We start from the raw sequence: 25,454 nt of genomic DNA, 5'->3' as shown, positions 1-25,454 counted from the left end.
TCATGACTGTGGTGGCTGGAGGGTGACCAGGAAGAGTCCCTTGAGGAGCTTGGCTCCGGGCGTCGGTTGGTTGTCTGTCGGAGGCATCACAGCACCCGCCTCACTCATGTACACAAATCTAGTATTGAGGGCTTACGTTAAGGATGACAAGGTCTTGAAGTTATGATTTAATAAATGCAATAGTTGGAAATAAAGTGTACCATCACTGATGTGACAGCATGGCTTGAACCTTTACTACTGCGTTTTGTTAACTGACTGGCACATCTGCTCAAATGCTTTTTTGCTGATTGGCATAAATGCCTGGATACTCATTGCCAATGAAAAGATATAACTTAATTCTCCTAGTCATCAATAGCCTTCCACTTCGACTGAGGCACAGTATTTACGTTCAGACGGTGATCCTTAACTCTGATAAGCTTTGTTGTATGGACACATGTAGAAGTTAAGGGGATAAGAGCTTAATCTCGAAGTTAGCTTAACTTGAAGTTACAGATCACTGTCTGAATGTACATTGTAACTAATGCTACCCAAATGCTTGCAGACACAAATGGGAACCATATGGGAAATACTGCAGAAGTACTGAAGTAGTTGATGGACCAGGGATTATAACACGTACAAACATAAAGTAGAAAGATATTATTCAGAGGGGGAAGGCTCAGGTTTGAGTTTCTTCAGTTTGTCTCCCTCTACAAATGAAAATTTGTTAAGATGGCAACTGCTGATCTGTAAATTAACAAACATGTTGGAAAAAAGGAACCAGTGGGACTCGAACCTGTCATTTACTGCTTTCCGGGCAGCGACACTACCACCAGGCTGTCCCTGGTTGCCGGCAGTGACACGATGAACATGGAACAAATACCCAGGCTCCAAGATAAATAATATTTTTCTTTCATTTATCCTATGCCTTGTCCGCCTTGGACTACTTAACATAACAATGTCGGAATCTCGGAGCTTGGGTATTTGTTCCATGTTCATCGTGTCACTGCCGGCAACCAGGGACAGCCTGGTGGTAGTGTCGCTGCCCGGAAAGCAGTAGATGACAGGTTCGAGTCCCACTGGTTCCTTTTTTCCGACATGTTTGTTAATTTACAGATCAGCAGTTGCCATCTTAACAAGTTTTCATTTGTAGAGGGAGACAAACTGAAGAAACTCAAACCTGAGCCTTCACCCCTCTGAATAATATCTTTCTTTCATTTATCCTATGCCTTGTCCGCCTTGGACTACTTAACAGAACAATGTCAGAATCTCGGAGCTTGGGTATTTGTTCCATGTTCATCGTGTCACTGCCGGCAACCAGGGACAGCCTGGTTGTAGTGTCGCTGCCCGGAAAGCAGTAAATGACAGGTTCGAGTCCCACTGGTTCCTTTTTTCCGACATGTTTGTTAATTTACAGACCAGCAGTTGCGATCTTAACAAATTTTCATTTGTAGAGGGAGACAAACTGAAGAAACTCAAACCTGAAACGTAAACTACTTGAAAGAAATTAATTCCGAAGTATAACTGGAATCCAACCTAAAAAATTCCCTCACAAAAGAAAGTATGTAATCTGTCACAGTGAACAGCAATCATTTCCATCGAAATGTTAACAGTTACAGTTATATCTGAACACAGAATCTATTTCTTGACAGTTTATTTTCTAAATTTTGCTTGATTAAAATTCCCACTGGGATGAAAAAACAAATCACCATTTCTTCAGACACACCAGAGGTATGAGAAATACATTTTTTAACAATGCCCAGACAAAATGCTTGTTCCCTTTCTACCAAGACAAACAAGAACCAAGCAATTACTTTGTTGTTTGTTTTTTCCAAAAAACAAAGTAAAAAAAGTTTTCATCAAGTTTGTAAGATCTGTAATTGTATTCATAACAAGTTGTTCCCTTTCTCTGATGAAACTTAAATGTTGTGTAATTTCCCTTGATGCATGTGTATATCACTGAGAGACAAAGACATTGTATGTTCATAAATTTAGGACAAAAGAAACAACAAATATTCATATGATATTCATATTTTCAGTTATTTATCAGTTTATCTGTAATATTAATTCATCTTTAATTCAATGAATCAATATTTTTTTTTCATGAATGTAATCTTTATTTGTACACATATCTATTCATTTGTCTCTTCATTTATTATTGCATGTTTATATATATGGATTCATTTATCTGATTACTATATATTAAATGGGTTAGTCAAATACCGGTTAGTGATTGGCTAAACACAGTCACGTGATGGAGGCACATTGGTTATGTTCGCCCATGGGCAGAACATTTTTGTAATGTTCTCCCATGGGAAAACATTTTCATGTAAGAAATGACAAACGATACTAAACGATTGAACGATCATATTTTTCACGCAATCGATAGGATAAATTTGCCTATTCCATACAATGTGAAAAAGCAGATGACCGATTATTGTAATGCGTACGAAAGTGTGATTTGACTAACCCATATAATATAACAGATGATGACTTTTGTAGTCGGGAACATGTACCAAATGTTCCCTCCCCCGCCTGTCATCATCTATATAATGTTGACTGTATCTTTGATGACTGACAGCTGTATTAATATGAAGATGTTGTGATGTACAAGGATACGGATAGCGCAGCACCCACACGCTGCTGGCGGACAGCGTGACACCAACCTCTCCCGGCAGGGGGTAGAAGATTGGGGTGGGGTGCGGACCAGGGCGGACCTTGGGGTTGAGTTTGATGAAGACTGGTCCAGGTGGTGTCACCACAAACGTGCGAATCAACTGGCCAAGTGGTGGCTTATTAGATCTGCATATTTACAATCACAAATGTCTCAACAATTCAATCAGCACTACTGTGCTCATGTCAAAACAGAAATCATCAAAGCTGTTTTACTGATCTCTTGGTGACAATTTGTACATTTGCATTCGTATTGATTCATTTGCTTTATACCTTTGAGTTATCATTCTGTCAAATCTCACTCCTATAATGTAGATGCTGTAGGGAAATTGTGACTGGTATCGAATCTATGCACAAATAAAGCACTTTCTTATTGTTACTGCTACCATTTCAATTATTTTCATCATTATTAAAGTGCACTCCCATTATAACAAACACTGTTATAACAAAATTCCGGTTACAACGAAGTAAAAATTCAGGCCCCAACACTATCAGCTCTATGATCTTTTATTGTTTATTTGTTCGGTTATAACGAAATTTCGATATAACGAAAGAAAATTGTCAGTCTCAAGGACTTCATCATAACGGGAGTCCACTGTATTTGTTATTATTAAAGTGTGATCATTATTCCTATACCACTGCACATAATTACATATCAAGGGCATGGTAATCAATATCTGGAGGCTCGGTCACACTGCCCAAATGTCGCGTTAACGCATGAATCACGTAAGAAATTTGCGTGCTTGTCCATCGAGAATTTGACCATTTTCGCTGATTTACGCGATGAAAATCACCAATGAATTGCGCAAGAACTATACAGAAAGATCACGCAAAACATGGGTTTGATGTGCACCCCTCGACAGCGGGAATTGGCCTGACGGGATATGATAAAATGGCCGTTTTAATATAGCGCCAATCATACGTGAGTTGTTAGTGATACATCAGTGATTCATCAGTATTTCATAAGTATTACATGCGCTTATTTATTTTTTTCAGTGATTTTCAGTGATTCGTAGGTGTTATAAGCGCGAAACATACGTCATATATGTCTGCTAATCGTCAGTGGAAAGTCGTCGGTGAACGCGATAGTGGCAACATTTTGGCGAACGATCACTGATATTCCAAACATATTTCGCGCATTGTTCACTGAAGAGCTACGCAAACTACGCAAAAATTACGTAAAACAGCGCAATACGAAGCCGAGTTTTGACCTGCTCAAAACTTGGAATCGCGTAAAGCGCCAATCTGGCGCACATCAGCGGACAACTACGAAGGTTCCACGTCAGACAAACTCATGAAATGCGCAAACCGCGAATGTATCGCGTAAGGCTCAAATTTTTTAATGTGGTTCATGCGTCTACGTGACTTTTGGGCCTTGGTCAGTGGCTCAAAACTCGGGTTTGCGTAAAAGTTAACGCAGTATTGCGCTGTTTTACGTAATTTTTGCATAGTTTGCGTCGTTCTTACACGGAAAATGCATGAAATATGTGTGAAATATCAGTGATCGTTCGCGAAAATGTTGCCGCTATCGCGTTCATGCGCAAATAATGCGTGATTCATATGCAGTTCATTAGTGATAATGCGCAGATTATGCATGGTTTACCGTGGACCTCAGTCATCACGCACAACCACGTATTCGCCCTATTTGGGACCTTTGCGTGCCTATGCGCTGAAAGTGCGCGGTTTGTTAGTGATTTTTGCATGATCTTTCCGTAGTTTGTGGGCAATTCATTGGTGATTTTCATCGCGTAAATCAGCGAAAATTCTCGACGGACAAGCACGCACAACCAAATTTCTTGCATGATTCATGCGTTTACGCGACTTTTGGGCAGTGTGACCGAGCCCTTATGAAGATATGTCATTTGCTGTAATCCCATATCGACTGTGGTGTGTGGGAGGGGTGTGGTACGACAAGGCACATCTTTGGAGCACAAAGTATGGAACACACTCAAACTTCATACACCAATCATTCAGAAAACAACAGTAGCAGGTTCATGTTGTGAAGTTGACCACCACTAATAGGCCTTCATTCCTACCTGCACGGACACGGGAAGTAGAGAGGTACATCAGAGGTCACAAGCTTGTTTCCACTCTCCTTGGGCCCTCCAGACCCGGATGGGACCTTGACCACTTTGTCTGGCCCAGAGCAAATGAAGCGATGACCCCTTGGGCATTCATACTCATTGCCGATGTACGCTCGCAGGCCGTCACTCCCATCTTCAGAAGCACAATGGAAAAATGAAATGAGTCATTTATGATGATCATGACTGGTTCAATATCTTGAGAGTTAAAGGGATCATATACTGTAGTTTTGGTTGAGACCTAACTTAACCTGTTGAGGACGAGTCCCGAGTATACTCGGGCAGGTGTCTGTGGAAAATCAGCACGTCCTCAAAAGGTTATTTAAAGGTTTCTAACATTTCTGGTGAGATAATGAAAAACCTCATATGAGATATGAGAGAGCATGTAAGTCTAAGAGGAATTTCAATGTTTATCAGATGAAAATTGGCTTTGAAATGGCTGAGATATCCAAAACAGAGTGATATTAATAAAAGGTGGGACCCCAACTTTTATTACGATTGCTTCGTTTTACTTTGTTTTTGGATATCTCAGCAGTTCCAAAACTGATTTTCATCAAATAAATTTTGAATTCCCCTTAGAATGGTATGCTCTGTACTATTTCTTAAGTGGTTTCTTGGTATCTCGCAAAAGTTCACAGCCCAATCCTCATCTCCATCAATACTATACCATCCCTTTAAGACTCTTGTGGGGCCACAATGCATTAAAAATATCATACTGTGTGTATATACTAAAGTACCTCATCACTTTCCAATTGACAAACATATCATTGTGCAAGGTGCTTAGCATATATTCTTCATTAATTTCCACTCATTATAATGGACTATCTAAATACACAAACAAACCTTCTTTTCTTTTCTTTTTTTTTCTTTTTTTTTTTTTTTTTGGGGGGGGTATGAAATACAAGTACATTAAAAACAAGACATAAGAATATGGAGTTTCTTTGCGTAATTGCCCAGAGAGCAACTTTCATTTTGCTACAAACTTCATAGGATTATGTGCTTCATGGCTGCCACTCTCTGAGTAACACCTAAACAGGAAATTTGGCATTGCTCACATGCTACTCTACCACTCATAGACCTTTCATTTCATACCATATATGGTGGAGAGAACATCCTGCCTTCATACATAGCAGAGGACATGCCTCTGTACAACCACATATAAAGTAAAAAGAATGAATGAAAAAAAAAAAACTCCTTTGAAATATCTGAATTACTCAGCATCTAAACAGTCTATTTGCCTTCCCATACATTACATCTTAAACAGAGTTGGTGGTCAGATACTATGGTTTTTCTACTGAATTGATATTGGTACACTGCCCACTGCGGTACATTAGGAAACCACAATAAGCACAAGCTTGCTACAAATGCATTGCTTGTCAGCAAATATGTGCACTGAAGCATACGCCAGTTGGTAACACTCATCTCTAGTCAAGCGAGATTCTTCAATTACATGTGTGCTGTGTAGAAAGCTTTACACAATGAGTAACAGGGAATACCAGCCAAGCACAATTATACATGATTGAGATGCAAATACAATGCTTGGAATCAAGCAGAGCAAACCTCCCACCAGGTTTGAGCAGTCAGAAACTAACAGCAAATTATTTCTCGTTCCCCACAAGCTGCGAGATATGTACAGATACGAGCTCCTATGTCCTTTTTACTATACTCGGTGCAAACATGTGAACAAATATGGCCACGCCTATAACAATCAGGATTGTCAGTCTTGAACACTAGAGACAGCATAAGGTATCTGCAAATTACATACCTTTTTTGTCCCTGCTACGCCCGCCTTTCTTGGAGGTGGACACCGTCTCACTGGGCGAGGGCCAGTGTGAGTCAAGGACCGCACCTTTTGGTATCGGGATGTCCCAAGGTAACAAGTGCTTGCTCTCACGCAGGAAACTGCGCTGGTCCAGACCTACAATTGAGCATACAATGGACAACACATTTAATATAAATATGGTGTAATTGCTCTCATCTCTGAAGAAGTACACAAAAACATGGAAGCAAGGAGATTTTCATAACACTCAAATATTTCATTGAAAGAGAATTTCAACTCCATTAATTGGAAATCCTTTAATAGGAACATATCATGCCGACCATTATTTTGAGGTTCTCATGCTTTGTAGATGATCATATACAAAAGTACAAGTGAAAATATTGTAAAGAGGAACAAAAGAGCCCATCTTAATTGTAAAGATACCACAAGATGAAAATAGATGAGCTTTGTATGATAGCTTTTTACAGCACAACCAGGAGTTTTTTCCCTCTTAACCTGTTGAGGACGGTTTGATTTTGCTACAACACGCATTTCCCATATATACTTGCCCAAGTATACTCGGGACTTGTCCTCAACAGGTTAACACTGCACTGTCAAAATTGGGATCATCCTCCTCTTCCTTATCATCACCACAGTGAACTTCAGAATCATGTTACTATCATCCATCTAGCCAAATCATCATCATCACTATCACCATTATCACTACAATCACCTCATGATGAGGATACTGATGATGCAAAGGATGATGAAGATGGTGATGATTATAAACATCATCACCATCATCATCATCACCATCATAATCACTATCACTTAACAATCGTCACCATCTCAAGTCAACCAATCATCATGACTGTCCTCCTCCTAGTCCTCCTCCTCCTCACCATCATCATCATCATTAACCATCATCACCATCATCACCATCATCATCATCATGATTGTCCTCCTCCTCCTCCTCCTCACCATCATCATCATCATTACCATCATCACCATCATCATCATCATGATTGTCCTCCTCCTCCTCCTCCTCACCATCATCATCATCATCATCATCATCATCATCACCATCATCACCATCATCATCATCATCATTGTCCTCCTCCTCCTCCTCCTCACCATCATCATCATCATCATCACCATCACCACCATCATCACCATCATCACCATCATCATCATCATCATCATCATCATCACCATCATCACCATCATCATCATCATCATTGTCCTCCTCCTCCTCCTCCTCACCATCATCATCATCATCATCACCATCACCACCATCATCACCATCATCATCACCATCACCACCATCATCACCATCATCACCATCATCATCATCATCATCATCACCATCACCACCATCACCACCATCACCACCATCATCATCATCATCATCAACAACAACATCACGAACACTTTCCCATCATTAAGATCACCAACAACAAAACTATTCAAGTAATAATAATGACCACCATCATTACCATTAGCCAAAACAAGCTATTATCATATGATTACCTCTTTATGTCATCACACCCTATCATTAGCACACCAGGGCCCCGTTTCATAAAAAGTTGATATGATAACAACTCTTGCTGGAATGTCAATTGTCATGGTAATGACATGAATGCAGCTTCCTGATTGGCTGTTGCTATAGGAAGTTGTCATTCCAGCAAGAGTTGACATCGTAACATCTTTTATGAAACGGGGCCCAGAGGGCTCACCTTTGCTGGGATGGTAGAGGGATGATGGCCCCAGACAGATCAGCGACCAAGAAGAAAAAGCTGGTAGCATACCACGAGGAGACGTGCTACACAGCATGCCCTGGAGTGGGCTGCTAAACTGACTGCCGCTGCCATCTACATCATCTGAAAAGCATACGGTGTCTATTAAAAATGTACTATACAGTATATCCAAAAAAAGAATTACAATCGGATTTTTGCATTGATAACTTCCAATATGATTAATCTGTCTGAATGCTATTTCAGGATCTAAAAATATAACATCTTTCCTATATTTTGCAGAAAACCCCATTCAATTTGGTTAAGTGGTAACAGAGAAATGTGAATTGTTGTTAAGCATGTCGTGGATGTGATCCTTCCATGTTTAGCACTTGGATGCTCTTGGAACTGCATATTAATGTGTGAACACAATGGACAGAACTTGGAGGGAAAAGATTCCAGACATGCTCTACAAAAATCTTCATATCCCTTTGACCACTGAAGCAAATCAGATGGGGTTTTCTGCAAGACGTGGGTAATAAGTTATAGTTTCATACCCTGAAATTGTATTTGGATTGATTCACTATTTTTAAAGTTATCATTGCGGAGGGTCCCGTTGTAATTTTCTTTTTTTACATACAGTATACTGTAAAACTAGAAACATTCGCTGCATCCCTGCATAAAACTATCGTGTATTGCCACTGGCATTCAATGCATTGTATATTAAGCAAACTGATATACCTTTTGAGTGCACTTTAATTTAGCAAATCTTGCCTCCTCATGAAATTTGCAAAAGTTTCATGCCCATAATAAATTCTTGTTTTACAGTAGCTCTTACGTCCATGTAACATATCATATCAATGGGAAGTATTCCATTGTGATACAGTTAATCCTCTTTTTAAAGTGGGCCAGTTCATATACCCAGCAAACACTATTCAAAATTTTATTCTTTTGTTTCAAAAGAACCCAACAATGCTGCCCACTTAAACTGAAAATTTTCAAGGGAGCTGTAAACACACATTGTCTAAAGCCCGCCGCACTCTGTACGACTCACAACTGTAGGACTGACAGACTTTGGATCCGAAACAAATCACAATAGCCTCAGCTTGTTTATTTCAGATCCAAAGTCTTTCAGATCCAAAGTCTGTCAGTCATAGAGTCATGAGTCGGATAGTGTGCAGCGAGCTTAACCTGTTGAGGATGGACTGATTTTGCTACAACACTCATTTCCCAACGACACCTGCACGAGTATACTTGGGCCTCATCCTCAATGGGTTAAGACATTTTGCTCTGAATCTAGTATTGAAGATACTGTCATGAACGATCCACCTTTCAATCATTTTAAAAAAAAAAATTGGATTAAACTGTTACAGGAGAATTTTCAGTATGACTACTCTTACCTGTCTCTTCCTTGGTACTGACATCGTCTTGATGCTCTCCACTCAGCACATCAGAACTCTCGGCGGTGTGCGGAATGGCCTGGCCAGTAGGAAGGAAGCCATCGGCAGCAGACTGACCAAGGCTATGGTCAGGGGTCATGATCCCAGATTCACTTCCCTTCATGTCTTTTTGAAAAAGAGAGAAGAGAAATAGGATATGGAGGATTCTGAATACATACAGTGTAGCATTTGAAAAAGAGACCATTTATAGGACAAGTTCACCTTCATACACACAAGGATTGAGAGAATGCAGCAATATTAGTAGAACACTTCTGTGAAAGCTTGACGAAAATCTGACAATCAGTTCAAAAGTGTGTTTTTGTTGTTGTTGTTGTTGTTGTTTTTGAAGTTTTGAGTTTTTGAAGTTTTAATGCGGCCATCGCTGGATGAGAAGACTACTACAGCTTGTGATGTCACAGGCATAGAATGATTTTCTTTTTAAATATAAGGAAAATTCAACATATTTTTACTTTTCTCGCACAATAAAAGAGCACCCTTAACATACATCAGTAGCGAGTCGAGTGAATGTAAACTTTTTTTCAAAAAATTAAATTTTGTGGAATGCTCCTTGTATTATCCTTATATTGTTCTACGCATGTGACATCATACACTGTAGTAGTCTTCTCATCCAGCAGTGACTGCACCCAAACTTTACAAATTCATAACTTCTTAATGGATTGTCTGATTTTCCTCCAACTTTCACTGATGTGTTCTACTGATTTTGCTGCAATCATTCAATCCACATGTATGAGGGTGAACTTCTCCTTTACACATTTTACTACAAGCTGTTGTGACACAGTGGATGAGAATACAACCTATCAATCATGAGGTCTGTGGTTCAAGTCCCCTGAGAGCAGCTTTTGTGCCCCTAGGCAGGCACTCTATCCTCATTGCCTAGTCTTGCACAGGGAACGTATAGCCATAGGTCTCATGGTTGTTTGCTTACAAACCATCGTTGTTTCCTGAGCAGCAGTTCAAAGCAAATCATAACACCAACAAGAAAAACCAAAATCATGATGCAATGGCTGCAAAGACATGTGGCCACCATAGACATGTTGGTGGCCCATTTCAATTAATCACAAAATTTCTACAACTGTCACCAGAAGTGCATCCCATACATACATAAATGCTAAAGGTTGTGAGGTGTCACTGATTCTCTTATATCCAAAATAAATGAGTGAAATCAAATGACTTGTTTTATATTCTACAGTGTAATCAGTACAGTTGGTCTCAGGAAAGAGACAGACAGAGAGAGAAAGTGTGAATGAGAAATAGAGAAGAATATATTTACATCTGATCTGTCTGGAGAAGGTTTGTACACTTCATACCTGTGCTAAACTTGATCTTCTCCACTGCTTTCATGGACAGGTCTTCCTGGAGTCCGGCCTCTTCCATTTTCTCCATCTCCTCCTCTTCCTCTTCCTCTTCTTCTTCATCTTCTGCCTCATCCCTCTCATCAATATCATCATCATCATCATCCTTTCCTCTAGACTCCTGAGCCTCCTCCTCCTCTTCTCGTGTTACCTCTGATGGTCGTCTTGACGGAGATGGAATGTAGACAGGAAACTTGATGTGGCGCAGGTCCTTACAGCATTTCTCTTCCAGCTCTTCAAAGAAGTCCAGATTGGCAACCTGTGGGAGAGAGAGCAAGTGTCCAAATTAAAGGGATCGCACAGTTTTGGTTGAGACCTAATTTCAGGTTTCTAACATCTTTTGGTGAGATAATGAGAAACCTCTTATGAAATATGAAAGAGCATGTAATTTCACGAGGAATTCAACGTCTATTTGATGAAAATTGGTTTTTAAATGGCTGAGATATTCAAAACAGAGCGATTCTAATAAGAGTGGGACCCACACTTTATTACGATCGCTTTGTTTTACTTTGTTTTTTGATGTTTCCAGTCATTCCAAACCCGATTTTCATCAAATAAACTTTGAATTCTTCTTAAAATGGTATGCTCTGTACTATTTCATAAGTGTTTTCTTGGTATCTCGCAAAAAGTTAAAAGCCCAATTCTTATCTCCACCAATACTGTACCATCCCTTTAAGGTGACTCACTTCTGATGAGATGCTCCTGAGATTTGCTTGAAGTAACCAGACAAAATCAAAGTGACATTCACGCAGATGATAAAGAAAGCATGCAAATAGATTGACAGATCACTCACCAAAGAACAATGACAAATACTGTAAAACCAGAAATGTTTGCATGCATTTTAATTTTGCGAATTTCGTGAGAACCAAGATTTGCAAAATTAAAACGTATATGAAAGTTATTCAAATTTCATGAATTTCTTCCGTCGAGATGTTTTCATTGCAACTGATTGACAAATTGCCCTACATCGACGTAAATAAGCACTGAATTCAATTCAGCGCTTATTTACGTCGATGTAGGGCAATTTGTCAATCAGTTGCAATGAAAACATCTTGACGGAAGAAATTCATGAAATTTGAATAACTAAGCAGTACCCGCTGCATGCTACAAGGATTAGAACCAACACTTGCTTTCGGGCGAAAGCTCGGTGGTCTAGTGGAGATGACACCTGTCCGGTGATCAGGAGGTCGTAGGTTCGAATCCTGCTCGAGTATGTACGCCCATGATTTTTTATCATGGCTACTACTAAAACACTGATCAATTCAGTGCTTATTTACGTCGATGTAGGGCAATTTGTCAATCAGTTGCAATATATGAAAGTTCTTCTACACTATAGGCCTATGCATTAAATGCCAGTGGCACTTTGCGAAAATTTCATGCCACAAAAGACTGTTGGCTCCAATTCACGCAAATATCTTGCTTTACAGTAGGTCTGCATACTAACCCGTTTTTCTACTGTCCTGCCCTGTCCGTTGGACCAGTATGTACACACTTTTTCCATTTTTTACCAGTCCATTCCTGAAAAAGTTACTGGTCTGACAGTGATTTTTACTGGTCAGGGACTGTCGGACCAGTGCCAGTGTGCAGCGTTGTTCACCATAACCAACCTTTAAATCAAAAGGGTCCTCCCTCGTGCCAGACGATCTGCCACAGTTGCAGGCACAGGGTGTCTGATTGTTGTTGGTGTGGGGGGTGCGGGTCAGCACCACATCTTTGGGCATGTCCAACTCGGGATCAGTGGGGAGGAGGTGAAGCTGAAAAGCAAACAACAAAAATTGTGAACGAGGGTTTGATTTAGACAGATGATATATTTTTTCAATCCTGATACACTAAATGTACGATGTACGCATCAACAGTCAAGGGGAGAAAGAGCTGCTGGTAATCTAACATTCAATGAGCAGATCATCAACGTAGAACCAAAGACCTAAATAAATAAGTAACAAACAAACGAACATATGGATGGATGGATGGATGGATGGATGGATGGATGGATGGATGGATGGATGGATGGACGAACGGATGAATGAATGAATGAATGAATGAATGAATGAATGAATAAATGAATAAATAAATAAATAAATACATAAATGAATAAATAAATAAATAAATGAACAAATAAATAGATAAATAAATAGATAAATAAATAAGCCACTAAATCTCCTAAAATATCCGAAACAAATCTCCTGTCAACACATCCTAACATTCAAGCCAGCAAGCACACCTTTCTAGCACTTCTACAGGTTGCTGTTTCCATGCACATGATATGCCCAAACATTTCATGCACTGTGCATTAGTGTCACTCCAGCCTCAAGCTGATATTTGCTGTTCGGCACTGTGTAGTTCATACCTCCACAAAAAGTTTTAGTTAATTTCTTGCTCTAAAGTTTGATTGTTGGGTCATAGACACTTAGAGCAATTTGTAGATACCGTAATACTTCATTGATCTATTGATGGGACTGAGGGCTAAAAGTGGTACCTGTCTACTTTTTATTAAAGAGTTCTATGAATGCATCAATGATATCCATGGATCCTCTACTTCCTTCACCAGTATCAATCCCTTTCTTGCTCATAACAAAGAATCTACTGTGTTTAATATGGTCCTGAATGTTGAAGTACCCTCTACCTTGTGAATGCAGTGATGTCCCGTGAGGCTGACCACCTCACAGAGCTGGCGGCCGCTCTGCCAGAATCTCTCACACTCTTCCTGCAGCTGTAGGGCAAAGGTCTCATAGGCCGGACCTCGGGCATGCTGAGAGTAAGTGTGCATGGCCTGCATTAGCTGTATAATCAAAGAAAAAGTAATACCGAAATCAACATGACATGTACTTACATGTATTGGACTATGAATTGTCTGATACAATTTCAGTGCTACCACACATAGATTGCCATGTATGGAACTGTAGCACACAGATTGCTATGTATGGAACTATATTTTTTTCAGTGTACATCAATGGTAAGACAAGATGAGCTGGCAACATAAACACTTCATTCAAAACTGAAAACATGGCATGCAACACATTCTTAAGACAACAAATCCAGTGGCAAGATGATAGGAAGTAAATTAATTGAGATAGGATTTACAGTAAAGCCAGAAATATTTGCAGCATGTAATGTTCTCAAATTGGAGCCAACTGTCTTTTTCATGGCATGAAATTTTTTAGCATATTACCACTGGCATTCAATGCACAGTGTAGACAAGAACTTTCGCATGCATCTTAATTCACGAATCCATGCTCCTCATGAAATTCACCAAAATGTCATACCCATTACAAGACATAATGCTCACAGCATACTTGGTGCGGGAAATAAAAATCAAAAAATGTGTAGAAATCACAGACATGATGTGGTTACCTTATTCCTGTGAACAGTGCTGGTGTAATGAGATGAAGCCGTTTCCTGATACATCCTATTGGCCATGGGTAAAATCTTTTTACATCGCCTGGAAAGAATAAACAACAATATGAATTGCAAGTGACACCAAGGACTATATGAATACAAGAATATAGGATCTGCAGAGAAAAATTCTGAAAAGCAACTCCCCCATCAAGTATAAAGTACTGTTGGAGAAGGCAAGCAGCATCAGAATTCATTGTAGATTCATTCACACATTAAATGTTACAGTTACACTCTTTATGCACAGAAAGAGGACCTTACAAGGAGGATTATTCTTGAATAAAGTGTCAACAGACAAGAAATAATTCACTGCTGTCTCATGCACAAGGTTAGTAAAGTTTTACAGTTAACATTATGCATTAGATACACTGCATGCATTCAAATATCTCCATACTAGACAACTGCCACTTCTATATCACTTGATGATCACATCTGATTGGGAAATTTCAAGAATTTGAATAATTACGCAGTACCCGCTGCATGCTATAAGGATTAGAACCAGCACTTGGTGTCGGGCGGAAGTTCAGTGGTCTAGTGGAGATGACACCTGTCCAGAGATCAGGAGATTGTATGTTTGAATAATGCTCGAGTACATACGCCTATGATTTCTTTTATCATGACTACTACTAAAAAACTGATCAATTCAGCGCTTATTTGATGTCGATGTAGGGCAATTTGTCAATCAGTTGCAATAATTAAAAACATCTCAAAGGAAGAATTTCATGAACTTGAACAATTGGGAAAGATTCCTTACATCTCAGAGAAGCGTAGATCTTGGTCTAGATTGGTTTGGAGATAAGCCAGGGAAGCTGTCTGCTTGGGGTCATCTGATGGATTCACGAACACATCGTAGAGCGAGGTGGCTACATCTATCCACGTCTTCAGTGTAGGATACTGGACAGTCAACAACAAAGGATAGAGAAAGAAACAGACAGACAGAATAACAATAGAATGAAAGAGAGAGAAGTATCAGTTGTTAATGCAGTGGAAATAGTAGTAGTCCTGTTTGTCTTTCGATTTGAAGATGATAATTTTCTTCATCAAACAGCAAAATTTGGCAACATTTATTGTACATTATTACAGTAAATGTCAAAGTGGCTTGTAATCTGGATCACTGATATGACAGATATAGAGGTTGCAGTGTGTAACTTTTCCAACTCCATTACACGACAGTATTACAGCAGATTATATTGAACCCCATTCTGGAATACAGGCATATATATATATATGATAGCCTTCAGTGGATATCTTTTTAATGTGTCACGACCCAATCACAAAAGCAGACAAGTTTTCAACAGCCCTGGAATATCACGGGTGAGTGTGTTTGGGTAAAGAATACCAGGTAGATAAAACAAAATAAAGAAAACATTTTTTTACTCTGAGCATTGTGGTAGAGTGGATACAGCACTGAAAGAGGAGGTCTTGAGTTCAAATCCTACCAAGTGTTTACAAGTGTTGCAACTACAATGTACTACTGCAGTAGCAGTAGTAGCAGTAGTAGTAGTAGTAGTAGTAGTAGTAGTAGTAGTAGTAGTAGTAGAAGCAGTAGTAGTAGTAGTAGTAGTAGTAGTAGTAGTAGTAGTAGTAGAAGTAGTAGTAGTAGTAGTAGTAACCCTAAGACTCTCAGAAATGATCCCTTGAGGAGTTTAAAGTTGAAGTTGCTTCTAGAGACTTGACGCCTCAAGATCACTTACCCTGGAGAGCTATGATGAAAAAAAGTCTGCATTCTCACAAGCTACTTCACTAACTGAATCTGACCCACACATGACAAACGGATACATAGCAATGCTGGGAAATGATAATGGTTTGACCCCACTTGGAAGAGCATACCCAAACATAAATTATTCACAATAAGGGAGATATCTCTTGATAAACAAACCTCAAAATGAGCGATGGTTGCGCCCCGAAAGCTGTCGTCGAACCCCTTCTTGGCAAGAATCAGGTTGGCATGCTGGTCGACAAAGGAACGAAGAGTGTCCTTATTCTTCTCAGTCAGAGAGGGCATGCTGTCCACTGTGATGGGCATGACGAATGGCCGACTCTCATCCCTCGGGGATCCTGCAGTTGAATTAAAATAGATTTAATTTATTCCTCATTATGGGGCAGAACACACTGGATCAGTGAAGCTGGTTTCCATTGGGGTCCACATACATAAACATCACTATACAGACAATGCACTGAGCTAGAATAATATGAATACACAGTAGATATCATTTACACAACAATAATATGCATGACACCATACGTATATTCGCATACATTGAAAAATAGACATAGACTAAAAATTAGAAGATATACAACACATCAAAAATAAAAAATGAAAAAGATTGAAAGTAAATGGAGTAACCTTTAAGAAATGGTGAATACAATGTAATCATAAATACATACCTTTCAAATATGCATTAAGCGTAAAAAAACTGCTTAAACTAAATCTGTCGTCTTTGGGACACGATACATACATGGTATAAGTTTGAACTTGATAGGTATAGCACTTTCTGAGCTAACCTCTGCACAACTTTCGGGGAGAAATAAAGAAAGAAGAAAGAATCCGTACAGAAACAGAAGGTGATCCGAGAGGATACATGGATCACCTAATAAAACCCTTCTTAAACCAAAGATGATTTTACAACTATTAACAACATAATCCTAAAAACACACTAAACAAAGTTATCTAGATTATCCTTTTGTTACGAAAAAAGAGTGAAGTGTAAGTTATGTTTGGTCGGAAAAAAAGAATTAAAATAAATTTGAATTTGATGTATGATAAGAATGACATTGATGGCCTTTGATAGGCATCTGTTACACAGCTACTGTAATTACAGTAATTATTAATTAATTATTAATTAATTTGTAATTATTACAAACACAAAATATCTAAGAATGACATGCAAAGAGCGCATTAAGAGTATGAACGAAAATGAAATTGAAGAAAACTGAAGTACTTGCATCAAGACAGAAATATGTCGTTATCTATTTCATATCCACAGAAATGTCTTTTGGATATATGTGTATATGTTGGAGAAAAAGTGCTATTAAGAGCATCAAAAAGTTCACATTTCAGGTTTCCTATATATCCATCAATCATGTCTTGAAAATGAGAGGACATATCTTGCAGAGTAAGCTCTCATTTGCTGTTGTTTTCTTGACTGATTTCCTTTTTAATCCAAACTAGTCAAAAATTGAGCCTAAAGCATCCTCACCTCTGGTTTCACTGATAATTTGGTATGACTTGATGAGTTCATGGACGGGGTCCTTGAGTTCGTTGTCCCGATTCAGGATGTGGACGAAACCCTGGTTGAGAGGAATGCTGAAGAGACAGTGGGACCTGCAACGAAAGCAATACATCCAAGAATCTTTAGCTTTTCTGTGTGCACCAACATGAATCCCTAAAGCCCGCTGCACACTATACGATCCGACCGGTCATACGACCTTAAGACTGGAAGTGTGACGTCACAGTCCTGCCAGTTTCCAGTCGTACGACTGGGTCTTAGCGCCAGTCGTAGAGATTTGACATGTTGAATTTCTACGACCGGTTGTGGGCTTTCAGCCAATCCAGATACAGTAAAATGCAAGCGCACGCAGTGCGCACTGTGTGCGCTTTAATTCTCATTGGTAAAATGTACTGAAGACAGAACAGTCGTAAGCCTACTCGTAAGGTCTGATCGTATAGTGTGCGTTGGTGGGTCGTACGACTGGGTCTTATGGTCCTAAGGTCGTATAGTCGTGAGTCGTGTAGTGTGCGGCGGGCTTTAGCCTTTTCATCAGAAACGAGTATTCTAACCATCTAGACTTGATGTTGTTGTAAAGCTAGTGTGTCCATTCAGATGTAGTAATGAAGTATAAGTACAGTTGAAAGGCCATTATGAAACAACAGGGATTAGGGGGATTTGGGAAACGATGAAATAATTTTGAAGGGTAACACTGCATGGCAGGACAAAAAAAAAAGTTTGAATAATTTTGAAGAGTTAACTGCATTATAGGGAAACAGAAATGCCAAAAAGATGTTAACATACATACTGCATCATTCTTTGTCCAACTCACATATTGTTTGTCAAGATGTGGGTTTTCCGGAAGATTCTGTAGATCTGATCTTCCAGATGTAGCTGCAGAACCTTACGTGGAGATTTCTTCTGTAAGAGAAACACAGATGCATTATGCATCCATCATCAAACTCTGGATCTTCTGACATCTGACAACGCGTTCATCGGGACAAGCCTGGGGCAAAATGCCATAATTCACAGATGTCTACTTGCCACCCAGAGCCTTGGATTAGCTTTTAACAGTGGTACTAGCAGGTGCATAAAATGGCAATTTGTAGATTATATATTGCAATAATGAAGAACATAACAAAACTTTTGTTACAGTATTCCTTCTCAGAAAAAAGGAAGCTAGTATGGAAATGAAATATATTCAAAAGTGACAAGTCATGGCTGATTATGAAGAAATTATATAACAATGCATGGCACGTAGCTTATGTGAAAAAGGGTATCTCATACAATGACACACAGTAAAAAATTGGTAGGCATTCACTTGCGGCTTACAGAAGAATAATGCCTCCAGCATATATCAGTGCCAAGGCATAAACAGGCATTGTACAGACAACCGTTTTACTTTGACTGACCTTGCCCTTTGCTTCATTTCCTTTTTCATCTGGGTTGGAGTATCGCGTGAGATCATTCTATAACAAATAAATAGAGTATACTAAGAGTAAAACAGAGACATTTCAAGTGCAATCTTAAGGCACGTTCAAGCTTCATAAGTGATACAGTTTATAACTTTTGACAGCTTAAAAACTTACATAAATGAAATTTTAACTCATTTGATGCACATACACTACACGTATTAAAGGCACAAAATGGACCCGTTCATCGACATACCTGTACATATGTATACAGACCTGAATGAAGCTGTTGCAATTGTTGTTTGATTACAAGACAGAAAATCAGAAATCAATATCACATATTGTAGGTAAGGTACAGCTGTACCATGCATTAATCATATTTTATCACATTGAGCTTTGATATCGATGTTTGAGATTCACTTTTGATATCAAAGTATAAACACAACATCTACTGCAAGGGTTCAAGTCTGTTGGACTACAAAGTTAACCCATGCCTACAAGAATTGTGTAAGGACTGTCAGAGGTCTGTGAGCATTGAAGGCTCTGGCAAGCCGAGGGTTAAAGCCTCACCTGTTGACAGATGAAGAGTAGCCTAGGGGTGCACATCCTCCCTGAAGTCTGCCACTGACGGCTGAGGGAGTGACTCTTGAGACTCGCACTCAGGTGAGGGGTCAACTTCTCTCTGAGCAGCCAAGAAAATGATTTGCAGGTGAAGTCAATAACTCATGGAAAACAGGATAAAAGAAAAACAGTGAGGATAAAATCTGGCAAAGAAGATTAAAACAAAACCAAAGAAGCATATGCTATGAAACAATCAACCAAACAACCAACCACACTCTGAATCCTGTATACCCCCTTCACACTTTGTTGATGATGACATATCAAATGGTGTTCCCTTGTACAAGGAGATCATTTTGTTTGGCGTGCTATTCATGCTTCATCACTTGGCCAGGCATCTGTTGTCTCACCTTGTGGCTTGCAGAGCTCTGAACAACTTGACATAACTGGTGTCAAACACAGCTCTTGGGTGGAACACCTAACCAGACAGACAAAGACAAACAGACGCAAGTAAAAAGGAGAGAAAGAGTCAAAGAACTGTGCAAAATGCCATGCACTGAAAATTGCTATTGCCACATATCACAGGAACATCACTGCTCTTATCTTCTTCAAAAATTATGATCTATGGACTGCCCACATGATTTGAAATATTGATGATTTGATTATCATTTCCAAAATAGCCTTGGATTTAAACTTAAACAACAGTGCCATGATAAGTTAAAAACAAATGGTTGACTGAACAAAAAACTAAATTATGTATCAAATTAGTAGAAGTTAAATGTGGGAAGAGACTATCAAATATGACTGGCACATGTATTTAAATAGAAATGTTTACATGTCTTGGTTAAAATCATAATGTTCATGCAGTAGATGTAGGATCCTGACAAAGTTGAACGGTGAATGACAGTGTCAACTGATGAACTGGTGAACCATTCAGAACAGCGAAATATGAACTGGAGATGACACAGTATAGTAAAGTCATGCTCTGTTTCTATGCTGTAAACTCACAATCAAGATATGGCAGACAGTAAACAGGAAGAGCATCAGTCTAGCGTGGTGACCTTCGTGACCTTTCCAGTATGCATGACATTCCTGAGGGGGAAAAAAGTCACAGAGTGAGCACAAAGTATAGAAAGATCATTGAAAGCCAACACAATGCACTGCTTGAACTAGGGGCTGATATTCAGAGAGAACGAAATGTAGCAAATGGGATATCATGTGTTATTTGAAGTAATGCGGCATATCAAATATACTGCAGTCAAACAGATACATAGTACCAGTGAACAATTAGAACATAATTTAGATCCTTGAGAGCAGTCTAATTACAAGATTGACCATGAATATATGGCTTCCTTGCTCTTGGTAATTTATAGAGCAAAACCCATAAAAAAAGAAAAACTACTTGTACTCTACAGACAAAAAGAAGAAACACAAAACTAAAACAAAACAAAACAAAGATATCATTGTCAGTGGTCAAGGTGAAATTCCCAGTAATTGGTATAATTTAGTATCATTTGCAGAAGAATTGTTCACGGAAAGTGAGAAAAACAAACATTAAAACAAGAAATGCAATGTTCAGTAGAAGATTTGTAAATGCCATGCAATGTACAACATGTATGGTTGGTTGTTTTCACAGGAGAACTTACGGCAGGAGAGCTGTGCTGAGGCAAGTTCCGGCACAAGTGAGCCAGCTGAGATGCATCGTAGACCGACACCAAGTGTAGGTACAGGGTCCGATTGGCCTTGTCGTAGTGCGACTCCACATGGCACTGTTATTAAACACAGCATGTATTTTAGGACGACAGTAACATGTGTGCTTGTGTAGCATACTTAAACAAAATGTAATCATGTCAGTCACAAATTATTCTTCTTCATCTGGACAAAGTCTTTGTGTTTACTTACATCTATTTTCCAAAGATTGTTATGTGCCGACGTACATGTATGTGTGTAATATGTGACCCGCTACAACAAAAGGATCCGAAAGTCGGGGGAGGACAATTTTCTGAAAATGGCATGACATTATTCCCTTACTCTTCTACTTTAATTTCATATATAGCACAACTCACAAAAGTTCTCGGTTGCGGAGATATCGATGATTTTATTAGCGCATGTCAAGTGGTTGTGGAAATCAGAGTTTCGAGAAAAACGCCTCCAAAGTTCTCCTTCCGATGCTATCATAATTAAGGGGAGGCGAGACAGTTTTCACCGCTTGACAATAGAAGGTGTGCTCCTAGCGACCTCCGCGATGTTCATTCAAGCTTAGCGCCAGCGGTCTATGCACGAACAATCAGTAATCAGGATGCCACGCACTGACCAATAAGATCATTCCCTCGTTGCTAGGGGCGGAGTCCAGCTGCGGCGCTAAATCCAAATCTTCGGACACAATTCTGTTACGTTGAAAGTCGCAAAATCATGGCCCAGAAAAACGCTGATTTCTTGCCTTTCCTTTGATCATTAAGCTTCGAAATTTCGGCAGATGATAGACAAAACATTATACTACAAAATTAAGTCAAAAGCAGAAATCCGATTGTTTTGACCAATTTTGATGATGTGAATTCAAACTCGATTTTGTCGGCTCAGCTCTCAGCGACTTTAGGATCCTTTTGTTGTAGCTGGTCACATATTTTCTTCTGCTTTCCCATACGTTACAAACATTATCCATGATCACATTGACACATTTGAATGAATTATTTTAATATTTATTTATCTATTCATTCATTTTACATTTTGCACATAGCAGATGATTAGAATTCCGTGGGGGGGGGGGGGTAGAAGGTAATTAATCAATAGTGTACTTACACTGTCTGTGGGAGAGCCATCAGGATTCTTTGGAAAATGCTGAAATATATTTTGTGACTAAAGAGAAGGGAAATACAAGGCAGCATGGGTTTTAATTGAAGCAAAATATATCCTCACAAAATATAATTCAGACACTCAGGCACATGTACAAAAATGAGATGTTTTACAGTGTATGTTGACCAAACATTCAATGTAATGTTGCATTCTTGCATTCTAACAGATTCTTTTTTTACACATAGGTCAACTCATATAAAAATCTGGAAAAACAGAAATCGAAGGAAAAAGAAAAGATGTCAAAAGGATTACAACATAGTGACAGAATAAAACATTAATTGTGCACCAGGTACTACTAAACACTATATCATTGCCAGGATCGGAGGTCATGTCCAGAATATTCTATTTCATGTGTTCAGAAGAATCAATGATGATTCGTGATACATGGTGTAAATGGTGTTAATTGTTTGTCTCACTATCAACTCTCTCTCAAATCACTTAGTACATGTATCTATAGGCCCTGCTTTAGCATTGACAATCAAGCATTTTTTTATTACCAAATTACCATAACTTCATTGTTCTCTGTGATTTTACGACAAAAAAGACATCTACCAGCAGTAAACATTCGTGTGTGGGTCAATGGGCGACTAATGGAGCCATGGCATCATCACATAGTCTCATGTAATTTGCATGGTGACACAACATTTGCTCCTGCAACAATTGCTCCGGTCTTATTTTCTACAAGGATTTAGGGTAAGGGTAAGGGATAGGGTTGTGATAGGTTTTTAGGTTTAGTTTGATGTGAGGACTAGGATTAGGGCTAGGGTTCTGTATGTGGGTAGAATTTATGTTTGGCTCAGCGCGCAGATATTTCAAGGGAGCAGTTGTTGTGGGAACATATATCATGCAACCAATTTGTATACATGTGGATGCTACATACATCAAAGTTTTGTGAAAAAAAAAAACATGCCAAATCTAGAAAACAAAGCAAACACAACAGAAACATATACACACAACTTTTTTTTCTTATATTAAGATTGATGTTTATAAAACCTCATTCACACTGTTTGTTTGATTTTTTTTTTTAATCTGAAAACAATTTTAATATGGTGTGGACTTGAACTTAGTGTGACCCATGATTAGATTTTGTTCTACCAAACACAAAGAAGCTTGCTACAATGAAAGGACATGTTTATTACCTCAAATACATCGCTGTCAAAAAGCTTGTTGAGAAGAAGGCCCTTGGACTGTGACCCAGAGGCACCTTTCCCAAAGACGCCAATGACGCAAATATTGTCCAAGTTTTTACCGGTGGCCCTGGGGAGATTTATACAGCAGATAATCAAAATACTCCATGTACGACACTAGAACTATAATGGTGCAACTTTTAATAGCGACTTTACCCTTGCATCAGAATGAAAAATAAAGCAAAAAAAAAAAGAGCAAAAAACAAACAAAAACCTCTGCCATCTTGTGTCCATAATGCGTTTTGTGTGAATGTTTGTGTATTATATGAATCAAAGCATGCCACCCATAATTTAACCATATAATGCTGTCCAAAATTCAACCGCCAATTACATGTGAAACCCATGCTTTTCGCTCTGTTGAATTTTGGCACGGGAGGTTGAACCTTGGTGCAGGTTTTTTAATACTGCGTATACAATATGTCATGCATACACGGACATTCACACACATGCATTCCACTAGCTGTACCTTCAACATTTAGTAAATTCAAGAAATGAGAACACAGAGTATTAAAATGAAAAATTAATTAAAAATCTCAAACCTATTAATCTATGTACTAATAACCTGCACCAAGGTTCGACCTCCAATGCCAAAACTAAACCGCACGCAAAAGCATAGGTTTTACACATACACTGTAGGCGCTGGTCAAATACTTGATGGCGTTATGCATTCTTACCGGTAATATGGATGGGTTGCTTATACTACAATACACTGTAATACTACCATAGCTACTGTACTGTATCTGCTTGTCTGATAGTGATATTCACTTGACTTGCCAACAATTTCTAGATGGAAGGAAAAAAGAAAACGGACAAGGCTTAATACAGATTCATAATTATTATTGGTCAAAATCTACATTGATGGTTGAAGCACTTTGTTAGGTCACTTGATTGGGCTTGGCTTGGTTGGATTTGCAAGTAGGCCCTACTACGTTTACTAGCCCTACTGTGGATGGTACTTTGTTGAGCTCAGCATCCTCAATCACACAAATTCAGTTTTACTCCACATCACAGGGTACATCACGACATGTAGTTTGAAGACACTGAGAGTGAGATAAGTCAGAAAGACCAGGGTTTATAAACTTATTAAAGATTGGTCGTGGTCCCATATCCATACGGGCATTGTATCAGTAATTTGTATTCAAATTGGTCATATCGCCCATCGGCGTTGATCGGCAATCGTGCACTTGACTCTGTTAATAAAATTAGAAGGCTAGGCCTACTACTGGCAAGATTTTACTAAAGTTTAGAGCTCTGCAGTCTTCCAATCTGAATATTTTCTGCCTCGAGACAGCAGCAGCCGCAGAGCATCTTCGAGCTTCCTGCGCTTGCTTAGACGAGGGGTTTACCCTAACGCCACCCAATCAACGGCACAAACACTTAACAGGGCCATCGCATCATCTCACCTAGACAGAAAGATCCGTCTGTCCGGAGGACTCTTTTATATTTTGCCATTAACGCTGTCCTCCGTATACGGAGGGGATCCGTGAAGCCAGACGCAGTCTCCGCGGAACATTCCCCGACGGACAGATACAGACCGATCTTTCGGTCAACATCTCACCCTGCAGTGCCCGACGAACTACACTTGTCCACAGCCCGGCCCTGTACTTCTCCGCCCGCTACTCGAGTAGCAGCGGGCGAACTCGTCGGATGCACTTGGAACGCTGAAACTAAGAGACATGTCACATCAATTCTCTGGTCCAAAAAGAATTTTACAAACCTCAACTGATGTATAAATGATGGGCCAAGGTCATCCATTCTCGAGTTTTACCCTCAGTACTTGCTACGATGCCTAATCTTGCCTTTCTGAA

General features: G+C 39.2%; 1 protein-coding gene across 1 annotated transcript; it reads right to left on the bottom strand.

The window, feature by feature from the left end:
- Positions 1 to 25,454, bottom strand: LOC139727005 (nonsense-mediated mRNA decay factor SMG8-like). Its single transcript, XM_071637988.1, has 23 exons — positions 25,364 to 25,454; positions 23,599 to 23,716; positions 22,406 to 22,462; positions 21,253 to 21,375; positions 20,615 to 20,698; positions 20,017 to 20,084; positions 19,619 to 19,730; positions 19,049 to 19,105; positions 18,469 to 18,557; positions 17,628 to 17,752; positions 16,307 to 16,485; positions 15,182 to 15,321; positions 14,386 to 14,473; positions 13,658 to 13,813; positions 12,642 to 12,788; positions 11,123 to 11,293; positions 10,990 to 11,029; positions 9,617 to 9,787; positions 8,226 to 8,369; positions 6,496 to 6,648; positions 4,686 to 4,866; positions 2,596 to 2,778; positions 1 to 118 (listed from the first exon to the last, which is right to left on the bottom strand). The coding sequence occupies exons 1-23, from the start codon at positions 25,399 to 25,401 to the stop codon at positions 1 to 3; spliced, it is 2,742 nt and encodes a 913-aa protein (XP_071494089.1). The 5' UTR covers positions 25,402 to 25,454.

This window comes from Diadema antillarum, unplaced genomic scaffold (genome assembly GCF_040938485.1).
Source record: "Diadema antillarum isolate AM-2024a unplaced genomic scaffold, OU_Dant_1.0 seq00000108_RagTag, whole genome shotgun sequence".
NCBI lineage: Eukaryota > Metazoa > Echinodermata > Echinoidea > Diadematoida > Diadematidae > Diadema > Diadema antillarum.
Note: the sequence above shows the minus strand (reverse complement) of the source record. Positions and strands in the feature narration are given on the sequence as shown.